At 32.6% G+C, this 19,852-nt stretch overlaps 1 protein-coding gene across 4 annotated transcripts; it reads left to right on the forward strand.

Moving 5' to 3' along the window:
• The first annotated feature begins 1,928 nt into the window (after positions 1–1,928).
• Positions 1,929–18,162, forward strand: LOC139096279 (phospholipase D1-like). Of its 4 annotated transcripts, none has more exons than XM_070647972.1 (5): positions 1,929–1,950; positions 13,846–15,389; positions 15,888–17,190; positions 17,248–17,317; positions 17,374–18,162. In XM_070647972.1, the coding sequence occupies exons 1-5, from the start codon at positions 1,944–1,946 to the stop codon at positions 18,062–18,064; spliced, it is 3,615 nt and encodes a 1,204-aa protein (XP_070504073.1). In that variant the 5' UTR covers positions 1,929–1,943; the 3' UTR covers positions 18,065–18,162. The 4 variants fall into 4 exon arrangements, with proteins under 4 accessions (XP_070504073.1, XP_070504072.1, XP_070504071.1 ...); XM_070647971.1 differs by lacking the exon at positions 1,929–1,950 and adding an exon at positions 5,690–5,842; XM_070647970.1 differs by lacking the exon at positions 1,929–1,950 and adding an exon at positions 9,426–9,615.
• The last annotated feature ends 1,690 nt before the right edge of the window (positions 18,163–19,852 follow it).

A 19,852-nucleotide genomic window follows, 5' to 3' on the forward strand; every position in this document is an offset into this window, starting at 1 on the left:
ATCCGATTTTTTTCAATTTATCGAAGTTGAAAAACACAAGTCACCCAGAGGCAGAGAGATAATTACCCCGGGGCAGGGAGAGACAGTGTAGCAGGTCGCATATCCAATGGAAAGAGTGGAAGAGGGGAGACGGCTCCTAATTAAATCAATGTTTCCAATTTTCCCGTGTTGAAAAAGTCAAATTTAAAGCTCGAAGTCAAGACCTCCTCCGTCCCGCCCGGGGTAATTGTCGATACACTTGAAGTATAATAAACTCGACTTGAGTCGGTTCGACTTCAAGTGTATCGACCTCGAGCTATGGTCAAATCCTCCCTTGTGCTTCGTTCAATACAAAAATTAATTGCAACAATTACCCCGGGGCGGGGCTTTAAAGTGAGAATTTTGGCCCCTGGTGCTTAGCTTAAAATATTTTGAAAGATGTTGCATGGAACGTAATAATTTTGATGGGAAGGGTTATGAGTATTTGATTTAAAATCACCCCGTCCTCTCATCCTCCCTCATTTAATCCACTCATGACTTACATCCTTTCAAAAAGTCTCTGATTACCCTGTGCAGTAAGCCTATTCCAATATTCCCAATTTAATAACATTACTCGAATTAACTCTCAAATGACCAAACCGCCAAAACTCCAAACCCCATTCACTTACTCCATAATTCCCAAACATAAATTTTTTAACACTCTTCGCATGTCCAATAAATTAATACCACTACTGTCTGTGCTTTTGATGGACTCTGATTTTTTTTTTTTTGTTGTTGAGAGGAAAAAATAATTCATTTTGCAGGAAACTTTCAGCATAAAAAAATAAAATATGATGTGATATATGGAGAATTACTGTGGAAGTTATAACTCTCGTTAATATTTCAATGAGCATCTTCCAACATTTTAACACAAAATGCAATCATCAATCATTTGTGAAGAATACTTTGTTTAAGTATTTGGTGAATTAGTTGGGACGTTGTTGGGGATGGATGGGATGATTTAGATGAATTTTGTATCGTGTGGTTTCAAAACTCTGCATTGAGGTTGGAATATTCAAAAATAACGGTTAAAATCTAGATTAAGGTTGCTAAGTTCAAAAATAACGGCCAAATTTTAACATTAAAGTTGCAAAGTTCAAAAATAACGACTAAAAAATATTTAAATTTTGAACAAAACTTAACGGATTTTTAGTTTGAATACTCAAATTTTTGAAAGCCGTTTTTCATTAAAATCCTTTAAATTTACACATTTCAAGGCAAAATCAGCCACAAACTTACAAATCCATGGATTAACGGTGAGAATCAACAAACCCCACACTACATACTATCTAAATTAAATCCATACAAAATTATATCAACCTTAAATGTTTCATTTTATGCTATCAAGAGCATATAAAAATCCTTTCACCCATTCTTCATGCTCTCATTCCATGTGCTGTCTTAAATTGATTGATTTATGTTTGCTAAAAAATGATGGTACTTGATAGATTGATCGATTGAACCCAGAATATGTTGAATACTTTATTTGGTAAATTCGATTAGTTTTTTTTAATTTTATTACTTTGCATTATAAATGAGATTATTGAATGCCTTATTCAATGTTTAGCATTTAAATAATCTTAATAGCTATACCAAACACATTTAAACAATATTCCAGACAAAAAGATAAAGAAATTGTTTATTTTGGTCATAAAATGAGTCACTTCGTCAACAACTTAAGACTTTCACACAGCAAATAGCTAATGTATCACATATGACTGTATAAAAATAAGCAAAAAAATCATCTACAATAAAAAATTGTTGTATGTCAATGTAGTGATCTTGATTACAATGCACAGCACGTTTACAATAAGTTGATAAGTTAAACGATTAAAAAAAAGAGAACGATGATAAAGAGGACTCGATTGATTGAGTTTTCGAGTCGTAGTTAATTTAATAAGCCAATTTTTTTTATCAAGGTTAAAATGAATGGTGCGTTTAATAGCTTGAGATCATAATATCAGCTGACAGATGTGTGAATATGATATGGATTCAATACAAATTAAAACTAACGGAAAATCAGAATTCAAAAAGTAACGGAACTTCAAAATTCAAATTGAAGTTCAAATCAAAGTTCAAAATTCTTAACTCAAAATTTTTGGCGCGAATTTGTTGTTAAACACGAGGATTTTTTTGAAAGTGAATTTAATTCTTTTAAAAGCTCTTAAAGAGTCCAAATCTAAAGGAAAACATCACTAAGGAATAATTAAAGGTTCGTACCAGGGGGAAGATTACTTGGCGTGAAACGTATACGCCAAAAATTTCACATCCGTGGCGTGAAATTTCACGCCATTTCACGCCGTTTCACGCCATTTCACGCCACTTTCACGCCATTTCACGCCAGCGTCGTGAAATTTCACACCAATTTTTTTTATTTTTAAAATCAACTATTCCAATGGTTTTTCATCTTTAAATTGGTTTTTAAGTTGATTTTCACCCAAAATTAGGCTAAATATTTGCATACTTTAGTGATTAAAGCATATTTTTAACTTTTTTGTCCCAACGATTTTGTTATTTTTTATGATAGTTCCTTGGAAATGACTTGAATCTTTCTGGATCTTGCTCTAATATTGGCAAAGTGTCTTTGACCGCACTGGATCTTGTTTTTTAGTTCGTAAAAGTGATTTTGACCTTACAGGATCTTGATTTTAGTTCGTGGAAGGAACTTTGATCTTACTGGATCTCGGTTTTTGTTTGTATAAATGACTTTGGACTTACTGGATCTTGTTTTTAGTCACTTATACGAACTAAAAACAAGATCCAGTTAGGTCAAAGTCACTTTCACGAACTAAAATCAAGATCCAGTTAAGTCAAAGTCACTTTCACGAACTAAAATCAAGATCCAGTAATGTCAAAGTTACTTTTCCTATCAAATAACAAGATCCAGTAAGATCAAAGTCACTTTTACGAACTAAAATCAAGATCCAGTAAGGTAAAAGTCACTTCCACGAACTAAAATCAAGATCCAGTAAGATTAAAGTCACTTCCACGAACTAAAATCAAGATCCAATAAGGTTAAAGTCACTTCCACGATCTAAAATCAAGATCCAGTAAGGTAAAAGTTACTTTCCCTATCAAATAACAAGATCCAGTAAGGTCAAAGTCACTTCCACGAACTAAAATCAAGATCCAGTAAGGTTAAAGTCACTTCCACGAACTAAAATCAAGATCCAGTAAGGTTAAAGTCACTTCCAAGAACTAAAATCAAGATCCAGTAATGTCAAAGTTACTTTTCCTATCAAATAACAAGATCCAGTAAGGTCAAAGTCACTTTTACGAACTAAAATCAAGATCCAGTAAGGTAAAAGTCACTTCCACGAACTAAAATCAAGATCCAGTAAGGTTAAAGTCACTTCCACGAACTAAAATCAAGATCCAGTAAGGTCAAAGTTACTTTCCCGATCAAATAACAAGATCCAGTAAGGTCAAAGTCATTTCCAGAATAAACTGTGTCGTGAAATTTCACGCCATTTCACGCCAATTTTGTGAAATTCACGCCATTTCACGCCATTTCACGCCGTCGGCGTGAAATTTCACACTGCTGGCGGGAAATGGCGTATAATTTTCACGCCAAGTAATCTTCCCCCTGGTTCGTACAGTGCAGAAATAGTTAAAATGATGTTGTTCATATAGATTTACACAGAAATATCGATATTTAAAGTATAATTCAGATCAATAACTAAATATTCAACTCCACACGTATCCAAATTCTTCATTACTACAATAATAGGAATCAAAACACAAAATATTATGATAATGAATTCGGTGAAAACTAATAGGATTTGCTGCATTTTATAATTAGTATTGAAATAATGAGAATAAAATCTAATTAGTCAGGTATTGTACATAATAATGAAAACTAATTAGCTGCGATAAGTTGTCAGTCCATGTATGTAACTATAGTAATCATAAGTTGTTACATGAATTGTAAAGTGCATCAAATGCACGACTACAATGTATCATATCTAATAATATGAAAGCAGAAACGCAATGTTCAGTTACTTAGAGACGAAAACATAAAAAAGTCTGCTAGCTAATTTAAAATTAAAAGAAAAATAATTAATATTGAATAAGAGGATTTCCTCTCGGAGTCATTTGCAGTCAAAGAATTATAATTTATCAGAAACCTTAGCAACTAAGTATTCAGTCGCTTGCAGCAGCACATAGCATCTGAGTTTTGCTTATTTTGTATGTATTGTTTGAAATTTACTGCTAGACGAAGATGGTTTGGTTGGCTTCTCTTTATGAATTGTGCTTTGGTGTTTGAGTTTCTGGCTGTTCAAGCGAATCTAAATGTAACTAAAATTATTGTTTATTTGAGTTGAAACAGTTTAAAAGCTTGTCTCCAAAGAAAACATATCAAAACCAAACTGTATGCAAGATTTTCAGTAGCTTCAAAATGAAACATTTCGCTATATTTCTGTTCGGTGTCGGTAAGCATACCACGTAGACATAACCGAAAATCCGTTTCCAGACTAGCGTGACTCTACTCCCAAGCTAGATTCGATGCAATCCGATTTCAGGTCAGAATCATTTCGGTATGGTTACTGATTTTCAGCATATTCTGCACTGTGTGTTTTCAGGCGTTCTTAACACAATGAAAACCAAGACGTTGACACTGAATTGCATTCGTATGAAATTACCTTAGTTCGGGGGAAAGACAATTGTTCTGGGTGATACGTTGTATTTGTATCAGATGTAAAATTGCAAGTATCATCGCTTCCTCTGTCAATAGTATTTACTCAAATTCAATTTACCCATCTATAATTTCAAGATGTTCAGCGAGTAGTAATTGCTCGATAACGGAATGGTTAAATACCCCGGTACCTGATTATTGCAATACCGATCAAGATTACAGATTGGAAACTCGACAAGAGAACTTTTTCGTACGTTCTTTTTTGAATCAAATAAAGTGATGACGTGGCCTTCGTTTGTATGCTACAAACATTGATGCCATTGACTGAATGATTCTGATCTCACTATAAACTGCAAGTCTACTGAGTGTAGAAGTCTGGCGCATCCTCACTCGTTAAAACAATTATTACCTGCGAATTGTCCCAGTGTAGTTCTGGATCATAATCAGTGGTGGACAACCTTTTATTTTTCGCGGTTCTCCATTATGGTAAACATCGACCGAAACCGAACACAGAATACTTATCATGAAATTTCCATAAAGTTTGCGGCTCACTTGTATGTCGTTGTACACAGACTGCTCTCCACTGATCTAATCTAAATAGCAAAAAATGCTTTCTAATCCCAAATTAAGCCCATAGGATTATCGTCTATAACTACCCACATGAAGTTTAAAAATACCCGATAGAAATTTCCATTATCACAACGAAATACTTTAAAAATTCTGCGAAAAGTTAATCTTATCAACCAGTAATGTATACATAGTAAGAGTGAAAATTATAGAATTTTTATATCCGTGTAAATAATTTTCTTGAGGTTGTCTGTTGATAAAGAATAAATTCACGAATCGATATGAAAAATAGCACACCATGTGCTTGACAAAAAAAAAGCTTTGTGTTGATACATATAATAATTTTATTATATTCGTAGTAGTCATAGGGGCTGATAAGAACATTTTCATACACATTCATACCAAAATCCAAATTTATTATTTTATTTTAGTATTAAAAAACTCGTCGCCGTCGACAGGTGTGAATTATTGTGTCAAATTAATTATTCACAAAAAACTTTTTTTTTGTTTTATTATTTAATTTTAATGCATATTTTCCACAATTAATCATGAAACGAAGTGAATTAAAGCAAGAATTTCGCAAGCATAGTCGCTCAATATCACAAATGGTGGAAGAAATGGGTAAAAAAAAATAAATTTTCTTGTGTCTTAAAATTTGCAATTGTGACGATGGTGGAAAAGAAAAAAAAATTGTTATTGTGGATGTATGAAGTGCTTCTTCTTCCTCATGTGACGTTGAAAATTTTTGTTTGATAGCAGTTAAATACATAAAAAAATATAAGCATAACATGAATTTTTCTGGAATTCACTTGGAGTTGTGACGTTTATTGCCCGAGCGATACAAACGAGGAAGGCTTTGGCGCGGAGCATTTTAGGCTTCACTTTGAAATGTGGATGTCAAATGCCTTCTATATGTCTATCAAACTGAAGCGGCTTCCATTTGGTATTAGTAAAGTAAATCCAAATGGACACTAAACGGAAGCAACTTCCATTTGGTATTACAAAAAGAAGTTTAAGGAAGCCTTATAAGCTCCGTAACGGTCTCAGAGCTTGTAAGTTCCGTAAAACCTATTTTTGGAAACTAAATGAACACTAAACGGAGGCAGCTTGCATTTGGTATCAGTAAAAGCGGTTTAGGGAAACCTTCAAACGTATTGAAGGCTTCGTCATGAAACTTTAAAGACTCCGAAAAAACCTCTTTTACTAATACCAAATGGAAGGCATCTCCTCTTCCTGCGTTTTGGCAACCAAATGAATGCTAAACTTAGGCGGATCCGTGGCTTCCATAGCCGCTTCCGTGTTGACTACTATAGTCGCTTCCGGAGCTGCTTCCAAAATCATTCGTAGTGGCTCCCGTAGTTGTTTCCTTGGAGGCTCCCATGGTGGCTTCTATCCCAAAGCCTCCTTCATTTGTAACAATCGGGTTCATCTGCTGTGACAGTTGGAACTGAAAAATATTACGAATTTAATTTTATTTCCCTTTTTTCAAAGTCTTTGTGGATTTAAACGAAAAGAAAGAAGAACTGCTGTGAGAATGTCGTGATGAAATAAGACACCAGCTGATTCCTATTTTGTTTATTTTACTGCTCAATGAACTGCAATTTCGTCACAATATTTTTACGATACATTTTTTCAGTTGTAAATTTTCTTATCTACAGTATTTTTTTAAATTCCCAAGACACACCGCACGTTAGGAAATTTTTCAATATTTTTCCAGAAATTCTAACTTTTAGTGATTATGATAGTTCCTTATGTCTAGTATATGAAACCGCAAAGAAAAAATTTTTTCAACCCATGGCTGATGAGATATAGGGTTTTGAAAATCGGAAAAGTGTATCGACCACTTTTACTAAAAATGCTCTAACTTTTTAAGGTTTATATCAATTTCATTCAAATAACTTTTATTTAGTAGATGTAATTAGGAACTATATTTATAGCAACAATTTCAAAAATTTCAAGTTCCTTGGTGCCTCTAAAACTTAGATTTTTTAAAAATATGAGAATTCTTCATACATATTTTCACTTTTCACAGGCCGAATAGTGCCGATTTTATTAAATGTTATTTTGTGTTTTAGGTACTACCAATATCTACCAAATACTATAAAAATTATTTTTTTCGACTCCGGTTTATATAGACAAAAATGGACTTTTTCCTCAAAAAATAGCGTTTTTTCGACATTTTCGAGCATAGCTCTAAAATAAGGGTGCATGGTACGGTATATTATTGCAGTTTTGAATAGTTCGTATATTATGCTACAAGATTATGGAAAAATATGTGCAACTTTATCTGCGCGTTTTCGAGAAAAATGACAAAGTATCTATTTTCTTGCAACATTTTCATAAAAAAATTAATTTAAAATCGTCTAATGACATTTTATGAGGTAATACATATGTTAATTCAACATTTTATGATAGAACTAGATTATATAATAATGATTCAATAAAAAATTTGAAGCTTTTTTCTAACCTATGCTGGTTGCTTAGCTCAGAAATCTACTATGTACTCAAACCTCTACTGTTCAGCACTGCTGCAATATTTTTTATTTCTGTCTTAAATTATATTTAGCTTAGGTCAAGAGCTTTCCAACGATATATAATACATATATGTTTAGTCTTATATTAGTGGCTAAATAGTCAAAAGTTTAAAATTTCAATTTTTCGACCTCATTTTTTAAGTCAAATTTTCATTAATTGATGTTTGGGAAGGTTTTATAAGATAATATGTAATTTTTTCGACTGATTATGACATAAAATGACTGAAAGAGGATATAAAAAAAATTTCAGCTCATCGAATGGCCGTAGGTCCAAAGTCCACAGTTACACTAATGGATGAGCCCAAAACATTTTTATCATTACTTTTATTCATTTTAAGTCATAATCAGTCGAAAAAATTACATATTATTTTATAAAACCATATAAAACATCAATTAATGAAAATTTGACTTAAAAAATTTGGTCGAAAAATTGAAATTTTAAACTTTTGACTATTTAGCCACTAATATAAGACTAAACATATAAGTATTATATATCGTTGGAAAGCTCTTGACCTTAGCTAACCATAATTTAAGTTAGAATTAAAAAATATTGCAGCAGTGCTGAACAGTACTGGTTTGAGTACATAATAGATTTTTGAGCTAAGCAGCCAGCATAGGTTAGCAAAAAGCTTCAAATTTTTTATAGAATTATTATCACATATACTAATTCTATCATAAAATGTTAAATAAACATATGTATTACCTCATAAAATGTCATTAGGCGATTTTAGAATAATTTTTTTATAAAAATGTTGCAAGAAAATAGATACTTTGTCATTTTTCTCGAAAACGCGCAGATAAAGTTGCACATATTTTTCCATAATCTTGTAGCATAACATACGAACTATTCAAAACTGCAATAATATACCGTACCATGCACCCTTATTTTAGAGCTATACTCGAAAATGTCGAAAACGCTATTTTTTGAGGAAAAAGTCCATTTTTGTCTACATAAACCGGAGTCGAAAAAAATAATTTTTATAGTATTTAGTAGATATTGGTAGTACCTAACACACAAAATAACATTTAATAAAATCGGCACTATTCGGCCTGTGAAAAGTGAAAATATGTATGAAGAATTCTCATATTTTCAAAAAATCTAAGTTTTAGAGGCACCAAGGAACTTGAAATTTTTGAAATTGTTGCTATAAATATAGTTCCTAATTACATCTACTAAATAAAAGTTATTTGAATGAAATTGATATAAACCTTAAAAAGTTAGAGCATTTTTAGTAAAAGTGGTCGGTACACTTTTCCGATTTTCAAAACCCTATATCGCATCAGCCATGGGTTGAAAAAATTTTTTCTTTGCGGTTTCATATACTAGACATAAGGAACTATCATAATCACTAAAAGTTAGAATTTCTGGAAAAATATTGAAAAATTTCCTAACGTGCACCGCTGTGTTTTTGAGTATGACGTTGGATATTTACAAAGCGTCACAAAATTGAATTTATTATGCTGCAGTATTTTTTAGTGCTGGTTTTTGTGAAGGTCATGAACAATTTTTAATGAGTCAGAACATTTTGTGCTTTATGTGATGAGTTATAGTTGTGATTATGAATGATTTGTGCTTATTATGAGATGATGCATACAGAGAAAATTGAGATTATGTGGACATTTTATTCAGTATTAGTTTAAAATTAGTGATTACAAGTTGTTTACGGCTGAATAAGCAAAAAATAATATATGTATGTAAATTCCTAGTTTGAGTTTCCTTATAAGTTACTGTGAATTTTAGTGTTTTAGATTGAGTGATACAAAGTATGAGGACAAGTTCAAATTTTGGAGTCTGTACTGATTCCAAGTGGCTTCCCAATGGCGCCTATTGTCGTAAGACTGTTAAAGCGTCTAAACAAAGTTAGTAAAGCGGTTCTTCATAAGCTTTGGTTACTTCTAATAAGAAGGATTTACTTTGTATATTAACAGAACTCTGAGCAAATTAATCAAAGTAGCCTTTAATTCAAACGACACATTTGGGAATTTTTTCTTGTAATTATGATTTAAAATCGGCTGTGAAGGTGCCGGGCTGTTGTAGCATTAATACGGTGTCCTAGCAAACCCATAGTGTTGATTGAGTATATTTTTGGATAAAGTGAAACATAACCAATATAAAATTTGTATAAAATAGTGATATCAACCAATTTAAATCATACAAATTAACGCGCATTGAAGTGTTGATCGTCTGGCTACGCCTCTTTATAGTATACCTAAAGCCAAATTGCAGCTAACAGAATTTGGTTCTTTTCGGATTGTAAAGGGTGCCGATATGGAAAAATCAAGGAAAAAGATTGAAGATTCTTGAAAAAAACAAGAATTTACAGCAAAATATAGATTAGATATCTTTATTTTGGTGCATTGCTGACAAATATTCATGATTGGCTGACTAACCATACCAAATTTAGATCAGAATTTGTCTTATCTTTTGTAAAACAACACACGAAAGCTAGACATTAAGCCACATGTTTTTAAATTAATCCAATATTGATCCTTTCATCTTAGCACATTTGAATTGACTTTAAATCTTACTATTTATGGTGACTAAGCAATGCTACGTGCGTTAAAGGATTATTCATCACTTTCTTTGAGTTGATAGATAATTTTCTCTGATGGAGCGGATTTCTTTGACTAGTTGTATGTCTAATTCTATCATAGACTGCTCAAGTTGCACAAGTCGGTTGATCTATTCAAAATTTAACACCAAGCCGATGTGACTCGGATTTAAATCATATCAAATTCCAAATCAGAATTACGAATGGTCAGAACTTAGCCAGATTTGATGAATTGCTCGATATGTGCTATCAGGAAATGTTATCGTAATGTGATTTGTCGTCTCTAGAACTGCGAAACAATTAGGCATACAAAACCCTATCCATTTAAATCTCTCTCGCTTCTGATACTCACTATACACAAAATTATAAATTAAAATGTTCAAAAGTGATGTGAAATCAGCCTCATTTCTGGCAGAGATAACTGAACAACATTATCTGTCTGAATCATCTGTCATGTCTAAAATGTCACACAATTCTTTAAATCTTAATGTAAATATTCAGGCAGATCAACTTAATTATTTTTTGTGCTGTTAATTTACAATTCTTTGTCATAGCTCTTTAAAAGCAAGCAGGCAACCCTACGGCCAATCAATCACGCTAATTGAAAATTAATTTATCAAATTTAATTGCAATGGAAATCGCTGATGGCGAAATTATATTAACACATTGTATTAATAAAATGGTAATCATGTGGTTTATGCATTGACATAATCATATGAGTAGCTCCCTACTTAAATTTTGGAGTGGTGATAAAAATTATCAAAAAAGAATTTAAAAATTTAATGATTTTTTTTTTTATATTTTCTTCTGAAAAATGCGGCTGTCATAAATTTTAAGCTCAAACAAGTGTCTTGTTAAGTGCTGTATTTGAGATACTGTAGATTAGTTCTTTGTTTGATATGCTAGATTTTTATAAAGAGTCAAATATCAATGTTGTTTTTAATATAATTTGTCTAGTAGACATTTTATGTTGATAAATTAGGCTGTATTAGAATATTTACTGAGTAGATTCATATGCTGAAGATGTAGATTCATTAAAGGTCTAGGTCAATGATGATAGTGATTTAAAACATAATATGAAGCTAATTGGTGTAATGCAATCAACGGTCTAAGTCTTATGTGGCTTTCTTGATTCCGGTAATGGTCGGTTAATGCCACGAGAAGGTATTTCGAGTTCCCCAGCATCAATATTATTTTGAGTTCAATTTTTAATTAAGAATTCATCAAGATAAAGTACATACAAAATATTTGACAAAGAATGTTTAGCCTAATAAAGCTAAACGACGATACGTCTGAGTCTGAATCAAGTATAAATGAATACATTACATCATCTTCCGCATCCAAGCTATGATTAGACATGTTTCTTGGGACAAAATGATATCAATTTTGATAAATTTATTAAAAATTCTTGTAATACCAGTATTAAATACCGGAAGGGGTGTATCTAGAGATGTTGGCAATTGGATGTCAAACCAATTTTGGTTATCTTTAGTAATGACCGATTTACTTCAATTCAGTCTAAGAACATCTATTTAATACACATTATAATGAATAGTCTTTAAACGTTCTTTAGCACCCTGTACAATTTATTTCAGTCAGGATTTCCGTACAATTGGCATAATAACAACCCTTAAACATATAATCAGAATCTCTTACAGCAATAACTTTACAATTGATTTAATTTTCACATTTTAAATTGGACCTTTTTTAATAATTCTCAATCAACTTTATCCAACTCTTAATTTTTTCCATCATAATGAGATTACCTTAATACTTAATTAATTGCCAAATTAAGCTAGTAAATCATATTATTTTAAAACCTGATAAAAATGAAAAATTTTCACAATTCTGTGGCTGAAAAAAAAGTTTTTTTTTATTTTGTGAGTAAATTGAATTGTGAAAAAGTTCGGCTACGGATGAATAAAGGTTTAATTTAACGGCTGATGAACTTTTTTTTTGTTCTTCCTGAATGCGTCACAAGATATGGCAATAATGCAATAATTGATAACAGCAATGTTCAATATTTTAATGAGATATGTGTGTGGATTAAATGATTTTTATGGTGTGATTGGGTTGTGTAACTTATTTGAGCATTTATTTCATGTTCTGTGAAAATTATATTGTAAATTTCCTCAAGCGATTATCAAGAGTATTATTGGGTATTGAGTGTGATGTAATACAATACAATAAATTGGCAAGCTTACATTGTGGGAGACGTAGTGGGTCGGTGGTGGAATGGTTAAGGACTAAGGTATTTAATTAATGAAATATCGATCAAGCGGTCATGGGTTCGAATCTCGGTAGAAGAAATTTGTTACTTGCTCTTTTTCGAATCATGTATTCATGTGTATTGGAAACTAAAGTTCCCTGAAGTTTCGGTTTGGACAAATCTAAAGATCGGAACTGGAATGTTTTGGTCTCGAGCTTGAGATTTCTCTTAATGGAAACTCCGGCTTACAGCCTTCTTTTGTAGGATTAAAGCAGAAATGTTATCAAAAGAGTGGTTCTGATTTCATTATAAACTGAAAGTTGCCCACGCTATGGTATTCTTGTTATCTGTGGTATGCTATCCCCCTCTTGTTACTCTTTAAAGTGTCATTAGTCTTGTAACGCTTTACTGCGTGCTTCTTAGATTTATTAGACCAACGCAGCCTACAATACCAAAGTCCCGTTATTATCCATACCAATATCGTGAAAAAGATGGGTTGGCACCTGGTGCCATGGTGCACATGACACGCCCAATTGCAACTCTGGATCTCATTAATCTAAATACCTGAAGGTTTAATTTACATTCTTATAATGACATGAAAACAGCCAAAACATTTCAATTCAAAACCTCTTTGAGTACCAATTTTCATGCAGCTACGTCAAAGCCATTACATCAAGGCAGTTCCAATTTACATTTTCCCAAAAAAAAACTCTTTGACAAAAGATTGCAAAATGTTCAAGGTGGAAACATGCTTTAATTACCCGCTGTTGGTGATACTTTTTTCTATTATATTTAAAAAAAAAACTCAGACACAGCACATCCAACTGCTGTTAATATTCGATCATCACATGTCGAAAACATCAAAGCATGTAAAGCTTGAATGTTTTTGTTATTGTTTCACTGCCGAATGATACGAGATTGTAATATGTATTTACACATGTATGGAAGTGCTTATTTCTATTTCGATACAGTCATTGTGAAAACTTACATTCAATAATATTGAGAGAGCGTTGTCTGAGAAGTTAAGTATCACAACATAAGCACACAACACATGTCCGATTGAACAATTCAAGATTTTTTTTGAGTGCTTGTGTGGAATTTTTTTTGAGTTTTTTTGTAGTTTTTTATTTCGCTCCGCTCAGTTTTTTACTTTCTGTTGAACGTTTAAGTCGCGAAATAGAAAAGCAAACTGGCTTTTTTTTTGTTGGATTTAGAAATATGTAATATATTCAGACCTATTATTAAACGATATTAATTCATATTGCAAAGTTCAAACCTCTTGGCTCCATCTTCATTTACGTCAATCGAATGAAATTATTTTCATTTTAGATAAGATACGAGAAGCAGAAAACGCAGCAAATTTGGAAGGTGGAGTTGTAAATTACGGAATGGAACATTCAAATACAGAGTTGAATAACTATGGTGCAACATCAAATGAATTTTTAGATCTTACCGATGCGACGCTCTCACCAGATTCGGAATATGATGAAGAATTGGCATTTCCAGAAGACAATTTTTCAATCGTCACGGTCGGACAAAATCCAGTGTTGGTTAAGAAGCAAAATAAGACACAAATTGTATCAAATGGTGATCACGCAAATGACAGTTCAAGTTCAGATGAAGAAGTTGATACAAGAACAACATATATTAAGCCACCAAGAGAGTTGCCATATAATTACATCTACAGTGTACCTATAAAGTTCAATTCATTTGATCGTAAAATATTCATACCGGGTACACAAATTCATGTATCGATAACCAACTATGAACGTTCAATGACAACACATTTATTAAATCCAATTCTATACACAATTCAATTGCAGCATGGCAGCTTCATTTGGACAATTAAGAAACGCTATAAAGATTTTGTCAATTTGCACAATTCACTGCGAATGTTTCGGACGTCCTTGAATTTTCCTCTCCCGTCACGCACACATCGAGAAATTCGTAGTAGCTTTAGAAATAATCATAAAATTTCTATATCAACGATTAGTAATTCTAATATAGCAAATGACGCGTCCAATGATACAACAACAAACAAGAAGAAGCAGAAAAAGAAGAGAAAAAAAGGTTCATTGCCAAGGTTTCCAAAACGTCCGGACACACTTCTATCTGTCGATCAAATTCCATCAAGAATAAAACAATTAGAAAATTACCTATACAATCTACTCAACATTACATTGTATCGGAATCATCATGATACTATCAATTTCCTACAAGTATCTAATTTCTCATTCATTGCTGCACTTGGCGAGAAGGGACGTGAATTAATGATAAAGAAAAGAACTGGCAGCACAAATCCTGGACATAAAAAATGCAATTTACTTGGATGCTTCTCATTGGGATGCTGTATAAGATGCAATTACTTTTGTTCGGAAAGCTGCTGTTCACAATGGCAACAACGATGGCTTTTTGTTAAGGAAACCTGTTTTGGATTAATACGTCCAAAAGATGGTATTGTTCGTAGTGTTATTCTGTTTGATCAAGGCTTTGAGACATCGTTGGGAATGTATAGTACAGGATTAAGAAGCGGTTTACAAATATTGACAAATTCACGTTACATTGTCATAAAATATTCATCGAAAAAGATAGCAAAAGATTGGAATAACTATTTTAAGCAAGTAGCAAATTCTACAGCACGAGATTTTACCTCACCAAATCCACACAATTCATTCGCACCTGTACGAACATCAACGTTAGCTTCATGGTTTGTGGATGGTGCAAACCACATGAGTGCGGTGGCTGATGCTTTGGAAGGTGCATTAGAAGAAATTTTCATAGCCGATTGGTGGTTGAGTCCTGAAATTTACATGAAACGTCCAACACTCGATGGTGAATATTGGCGTTTGGATAAAATTTTGTTACGAAAAGCGGTAAGTGCTGAATTTTCTTTAAATTATTTCACGTGATATCAGTTTGAATTTTAATTTTTTTATCGTTCATCGCTATCTGTGTATGAAAAGTGATACTAGACAGTGAGTCATTTTACCTTGAAGGTTATTTTTGTTAGAATTCTATTTTAATTTCAAATTGCCTTTAACGAATATTTAAATTTTGAATTTTAACGTATAATTAAAATTTGAATTTCAAAACCTTACAAATTAGTTTCGACATTTATAAGGTTTCATGGTAAATTAGCAAAACAATCATTCTGTTTGTAGGAATTTCGAAATATTTCAATTAGCCGCAGTTTAAAAATAGTTTTGACAGTAAATAAGCAAGTTCACATAAGTTAATTGAACTAAGAAAACACTTTAAATTGGCGCTTTTTCTTGTTATGCATAGCACGACAAAATTTTGTTTTTGATTGTATAATATTTAATTTCCGGGAATAATTCCATCATTAATTTACTTTCATTAATTCATTGCAGAGACAAGGCGTGAAGATATTTATTCTACTCTATAAAGAGGTTGAGATGGCATTGGGATTAAATAGCTACTACAGCAAACAAAGATTAGTTCAATTACATGAGAACATTAAGGTTTTAAGACATCCAGATCACGTACGTGTCGGAGTGTTCTTTTGGGCACATCATGAAAAGCTCGTTGTTGTTGATCAAACGTATGCATTTGTTGGTGGAATAGATTTAGCTTATGGAAGATGGGACGATCATAAACATAGATTGACAGATTTGGGAAGTATTAGTATAACTGCAAAGCAAGCAAATCGACGATCTTATATGACTATTGAAAATCCTTTACGCTCTCTAATTGTTCAATCGACCGAAATATTGCAAGCGACTGCTACGGCAAATACTAATAGAGACAATCTGAGCGTTACAACACAAGAAAGTCTTACAATCACGACAACAAAGACCAAGAAAGTGACATTAAGAAAAGATAAGGATAAAAGTGAAAACGAGGAAGAATTGAATGAGCATACAAAGAGAGATACGCCCGAAATGAAACGTAAAGGAATTACAGAAAAGATTAAGGATAATGTAAAAAGTACGGGAAAGGAATTAATAAATCGCTTAACATTGAACACAGATGGTGGAAGCTCCGGCGTCGTAGAAGCACCAGTGATGATAAAAGTTGAGTCAGTTACTGAAGAAATTCCTCCAGCCTATTTTGAACTTGATGGACAAGCAAAATTATGGATTGGAAAGGATTATACAAATTTTATATTTAAAGATTTTACCGAACTCAATCAGCCATTTACAGATCTAGTAGATCGTAACAAAATGCCTCGGATGCCATGGCATGATATATCAAGTGTTGTTGTTGGTGCTGCAGCTCGCGATGTAGCACGTCACTTTATCATGCGATGGAATGCATCAAAATTAGAAAAAGCCAGAGAAAATTTAAGTTATCCATACCTCATGCCAAAAAGTTACAATGACATTCGTGTTGATGCAAATTTTTGGAATAAATCAAAAGTTAATCTTGAACGTGTTACAGTTCAAGTACTTCGTAGCGCATCGAATTGGAGTGCTGGATTTATTGAAAATGATTATCTTGAACAGAGTATACATGAAGCATATGTGGAGACAATATCACGCGCTCAACACTACATTTACATTGAGAATCAATTTTTCATTTCTTTAGGCTTTCCCGATGCCATTGTTAAGAATCAGATTGCCGAAAGCTTATATAAACGAATTGTGCGAGCTCACCGTGAGAAAAAAGTATTTCGTGTTTATGTGGTACTTCCATTATTGCCAGGATTTGAAGGTATGCATATTGATTTATTTATGATACAAATATATATGTAAAGCTTCGTTCTTTTAGGTGATGTTGCTGGTAATTCCGGTATTGCATTGAGAATCATAACACATTGGAATTATGCATCGATATGCAGGTATGAGTCAATTGTATATTCTGTAAATTGAATTATTATTTCATTTATATTTCTAGAGCTGAAAATTCAATATTCAAGCGACTCCTTAAAGCTGGTATCAAGAATCCATTGGACTATATAAGCTTTCATAGTCTACGAAATCATTCCACATTAAATGAAGTGCCAATAACTGAACTAATTTATGTTCATTCAAAATTAATGATTGTTGATGATCGAACAGTAATTGTTGGATCTGCTAATATAAATGATCGATCAATGTTGGGCAAGAGAGACTCTGAAATGGCAATAATTGTAAATGATGAAGCTTTTCATGATGGAAAAATGAATGGTGAAACATTCCCGACGGGTAATTTTGCGGGAAGCTTGAGAAGATATTTATTTAGAGAACATTTGGGGCTGCTCGAGCAACAACAAAACGATGATGGAGAAGATGAAATTGATATTAATGATCCTATATCCGATGCATTTTTCAAAGATACATGGCAAAAAATATCAAAGGAAAATTCAAGTATATTCGATGAAGTCTTTAAATGCATACCAAATAATGCTGTCCGAACAATTGCAACACTTAAGAAATATAATGATGAACCAGCTCTCTCTAAAGCCGATCCTGAAAAGGCTGCAGAAAAGTTAAAGAGTATTCAAGGATATTTAGTCGATTTACCTCTAGACTTCCTATGTGATGAAGATTTAACCCCTCCAACAGCATCTAAAGAAGGCATACTGTCGCATGCAGTATGGACTTAGTGGACAAATTTATATATTTATTAATTATTATTGTTGATAATGTTATTAATGACAAAGCTTTATATTAAAAAAATGTTAATATATTTTTAAAATATAAATTTTGGGCAAATTTTATGGATTAGTAAGTTCCAGCTGTGACCAATCAACGATTGCTGTAAATAAATCAAACGAAATTAACGTTTAAACCCGAGCGGCACAATGCGACTAACGTATTCGAACCAAAACATTCATTTGACCAAATTAAGCATCGGTAATTGGCAGACGGAAACCACCGATAGAACCTGCATTGGACGACAACTGAGGGTGGCCATGAATCACAATAGATCTGGACGTCCAGCGAATTAAGTAAATAAGTAAGAGTCCAGATCAGCCGTCATGGTGTCGTCAAGTCCCACTTCGAGTCTAGCTGTTAATACATCAAACACGTTGTGCTGTTTGGATAAGGCGCCATATAGTCTGGATTATGTGCGACTACACATCTATCATCAGATAAGCGTAGGCGAACGAAAATTCTTTGAAATTTTGTTCGTTTTGTTTATGCTTTAAATTACTTACTCGATGAGATTGTTCATGTTTTTTGTGAAGCTATTCTCAGAATAAAATCTATCCAGACATGGTCATACATTTTAAATTGCATTGAAGCTGTTCTGAGTGGAGCAATTTGTTGGTTTAATTGGTGAGATTGAAGAGATTATGGAGAATTTTGTGTGTTAACTAATGACGACTGACTTTATTAAGAGATATCTCATCCATATTTCATATTGTGATGCTTTTGGGAATTTTGGAATGGAAATCATATAGTAGAGAGTTAACCGAGCAGCATATCGTGTTCGCTGAGGTACCGTAACGCAGACGTATTGACGGTAATACTCGAAGTTGCCTGGAAGACAGCATGAAGACTGACTTCGAACCGAAAACGACTAAAAATGTGGTTCGTCGCTCTGGCTTAGCAGTAAGAAGAAATACAAATTTATGATAATTATCATTTGCGGACGTCCTCTTGAAAAAACCCAATTAAAATCATCATGAGATTAATATTTTCCAAGAAATCGGCAAGAATATCTCACATTTGATGACGCGAGTAACTCTATACTGGAAGAATTAACAAAATAAACAATATAAATGAGTAATCGTTCTGCAATTTCATGCTGTTGAGTTACTAAAAATAGAAAATATACTCAAATGTAATGCAAAATTGCACAAAAGCATTTCATTTGTTTGTTTAAATTTATAATGAAGTGAAACTTCATTTCTTTTAACATTTTCAGAGAGCTTTTCATGTATTTCATATATAGAAATGCTTTTATAGTTGTAGTGCATTTATGATACTCTAGTGTGCTTTAGTGCTATATTAATTTCTGTATGTGACTAGTCGATGCGTCTAGAAATGCATTGGATATGGAGATAGTGGAGATATGCATGTCTTTATTACCATTATTATTAAATAATTCTCTCTTCTAAATCGAATGACAATATTTCTTGAACTTGTTAAATTGACTGCAATGTATTTTTGATGATAATGTAGACTTCTCATCAGAGCTCGTCTATCCTCGTCCGTTGCTTTAAGCAAACCCTACATTATATTCTATTATATTCGTCTATCCAACAATAATTTATTCTATGAAGAAAACATTGCTATTTCCCCTCTAAAGCTTCCTTCTTCTTTTAATTATTCCAAGTCATAACGGTTATGAAATATTTGAAATTTTTACAATGAGAAATTCTTCATAGTTTCATACATTTGAATGGAGAATCACGTGGATTTTGAAAATTTGTATGATATAACGG

This window comes from Chironomus tepperi, unplaced genomic scaffold (genome assembly GCF_022539635.2).
Source record: "Chironomus tepperi strain 1889 unplaced genomic scaffold, CSIRO-AGI_Ctep_v1 contig_381, whole genome shotgun sequence".
Taxonomy (NCBI): Eukaryota; Metazoa; Arthropoda; class Insecta; order Diptera; family Chironomidae; genus Chironomus; species Chironomus tepperi.

What these genes read in the sequence shown, in the direction of transcription:
- LOC139096279 (XM_070647970.1), top strand. Translation starts at nt 9,522, where the DNA reads ATGAGGACAAGTTCAAATTTTGGAGTCTGTACTGATTCCAAGTGGCTT. An exon ending in TGTTAAAGCGTCTAAACAAA is followed by an intron (nt 9,616 to 13,845) that starts GTTAGTAAAGCG and finishes TTTTCATTTTAG; the next exon opens with ATAAGATACGAGAAGCAGAA. An exon ending in AATTATGCATCGATATGCAG is followed by an intron (nt 17,318 to 17,373) that starts GTATGAGTCAAT and finishes TTATATTTCTAG; the next exon opens with AGCTGAAAATTCAATATTCA.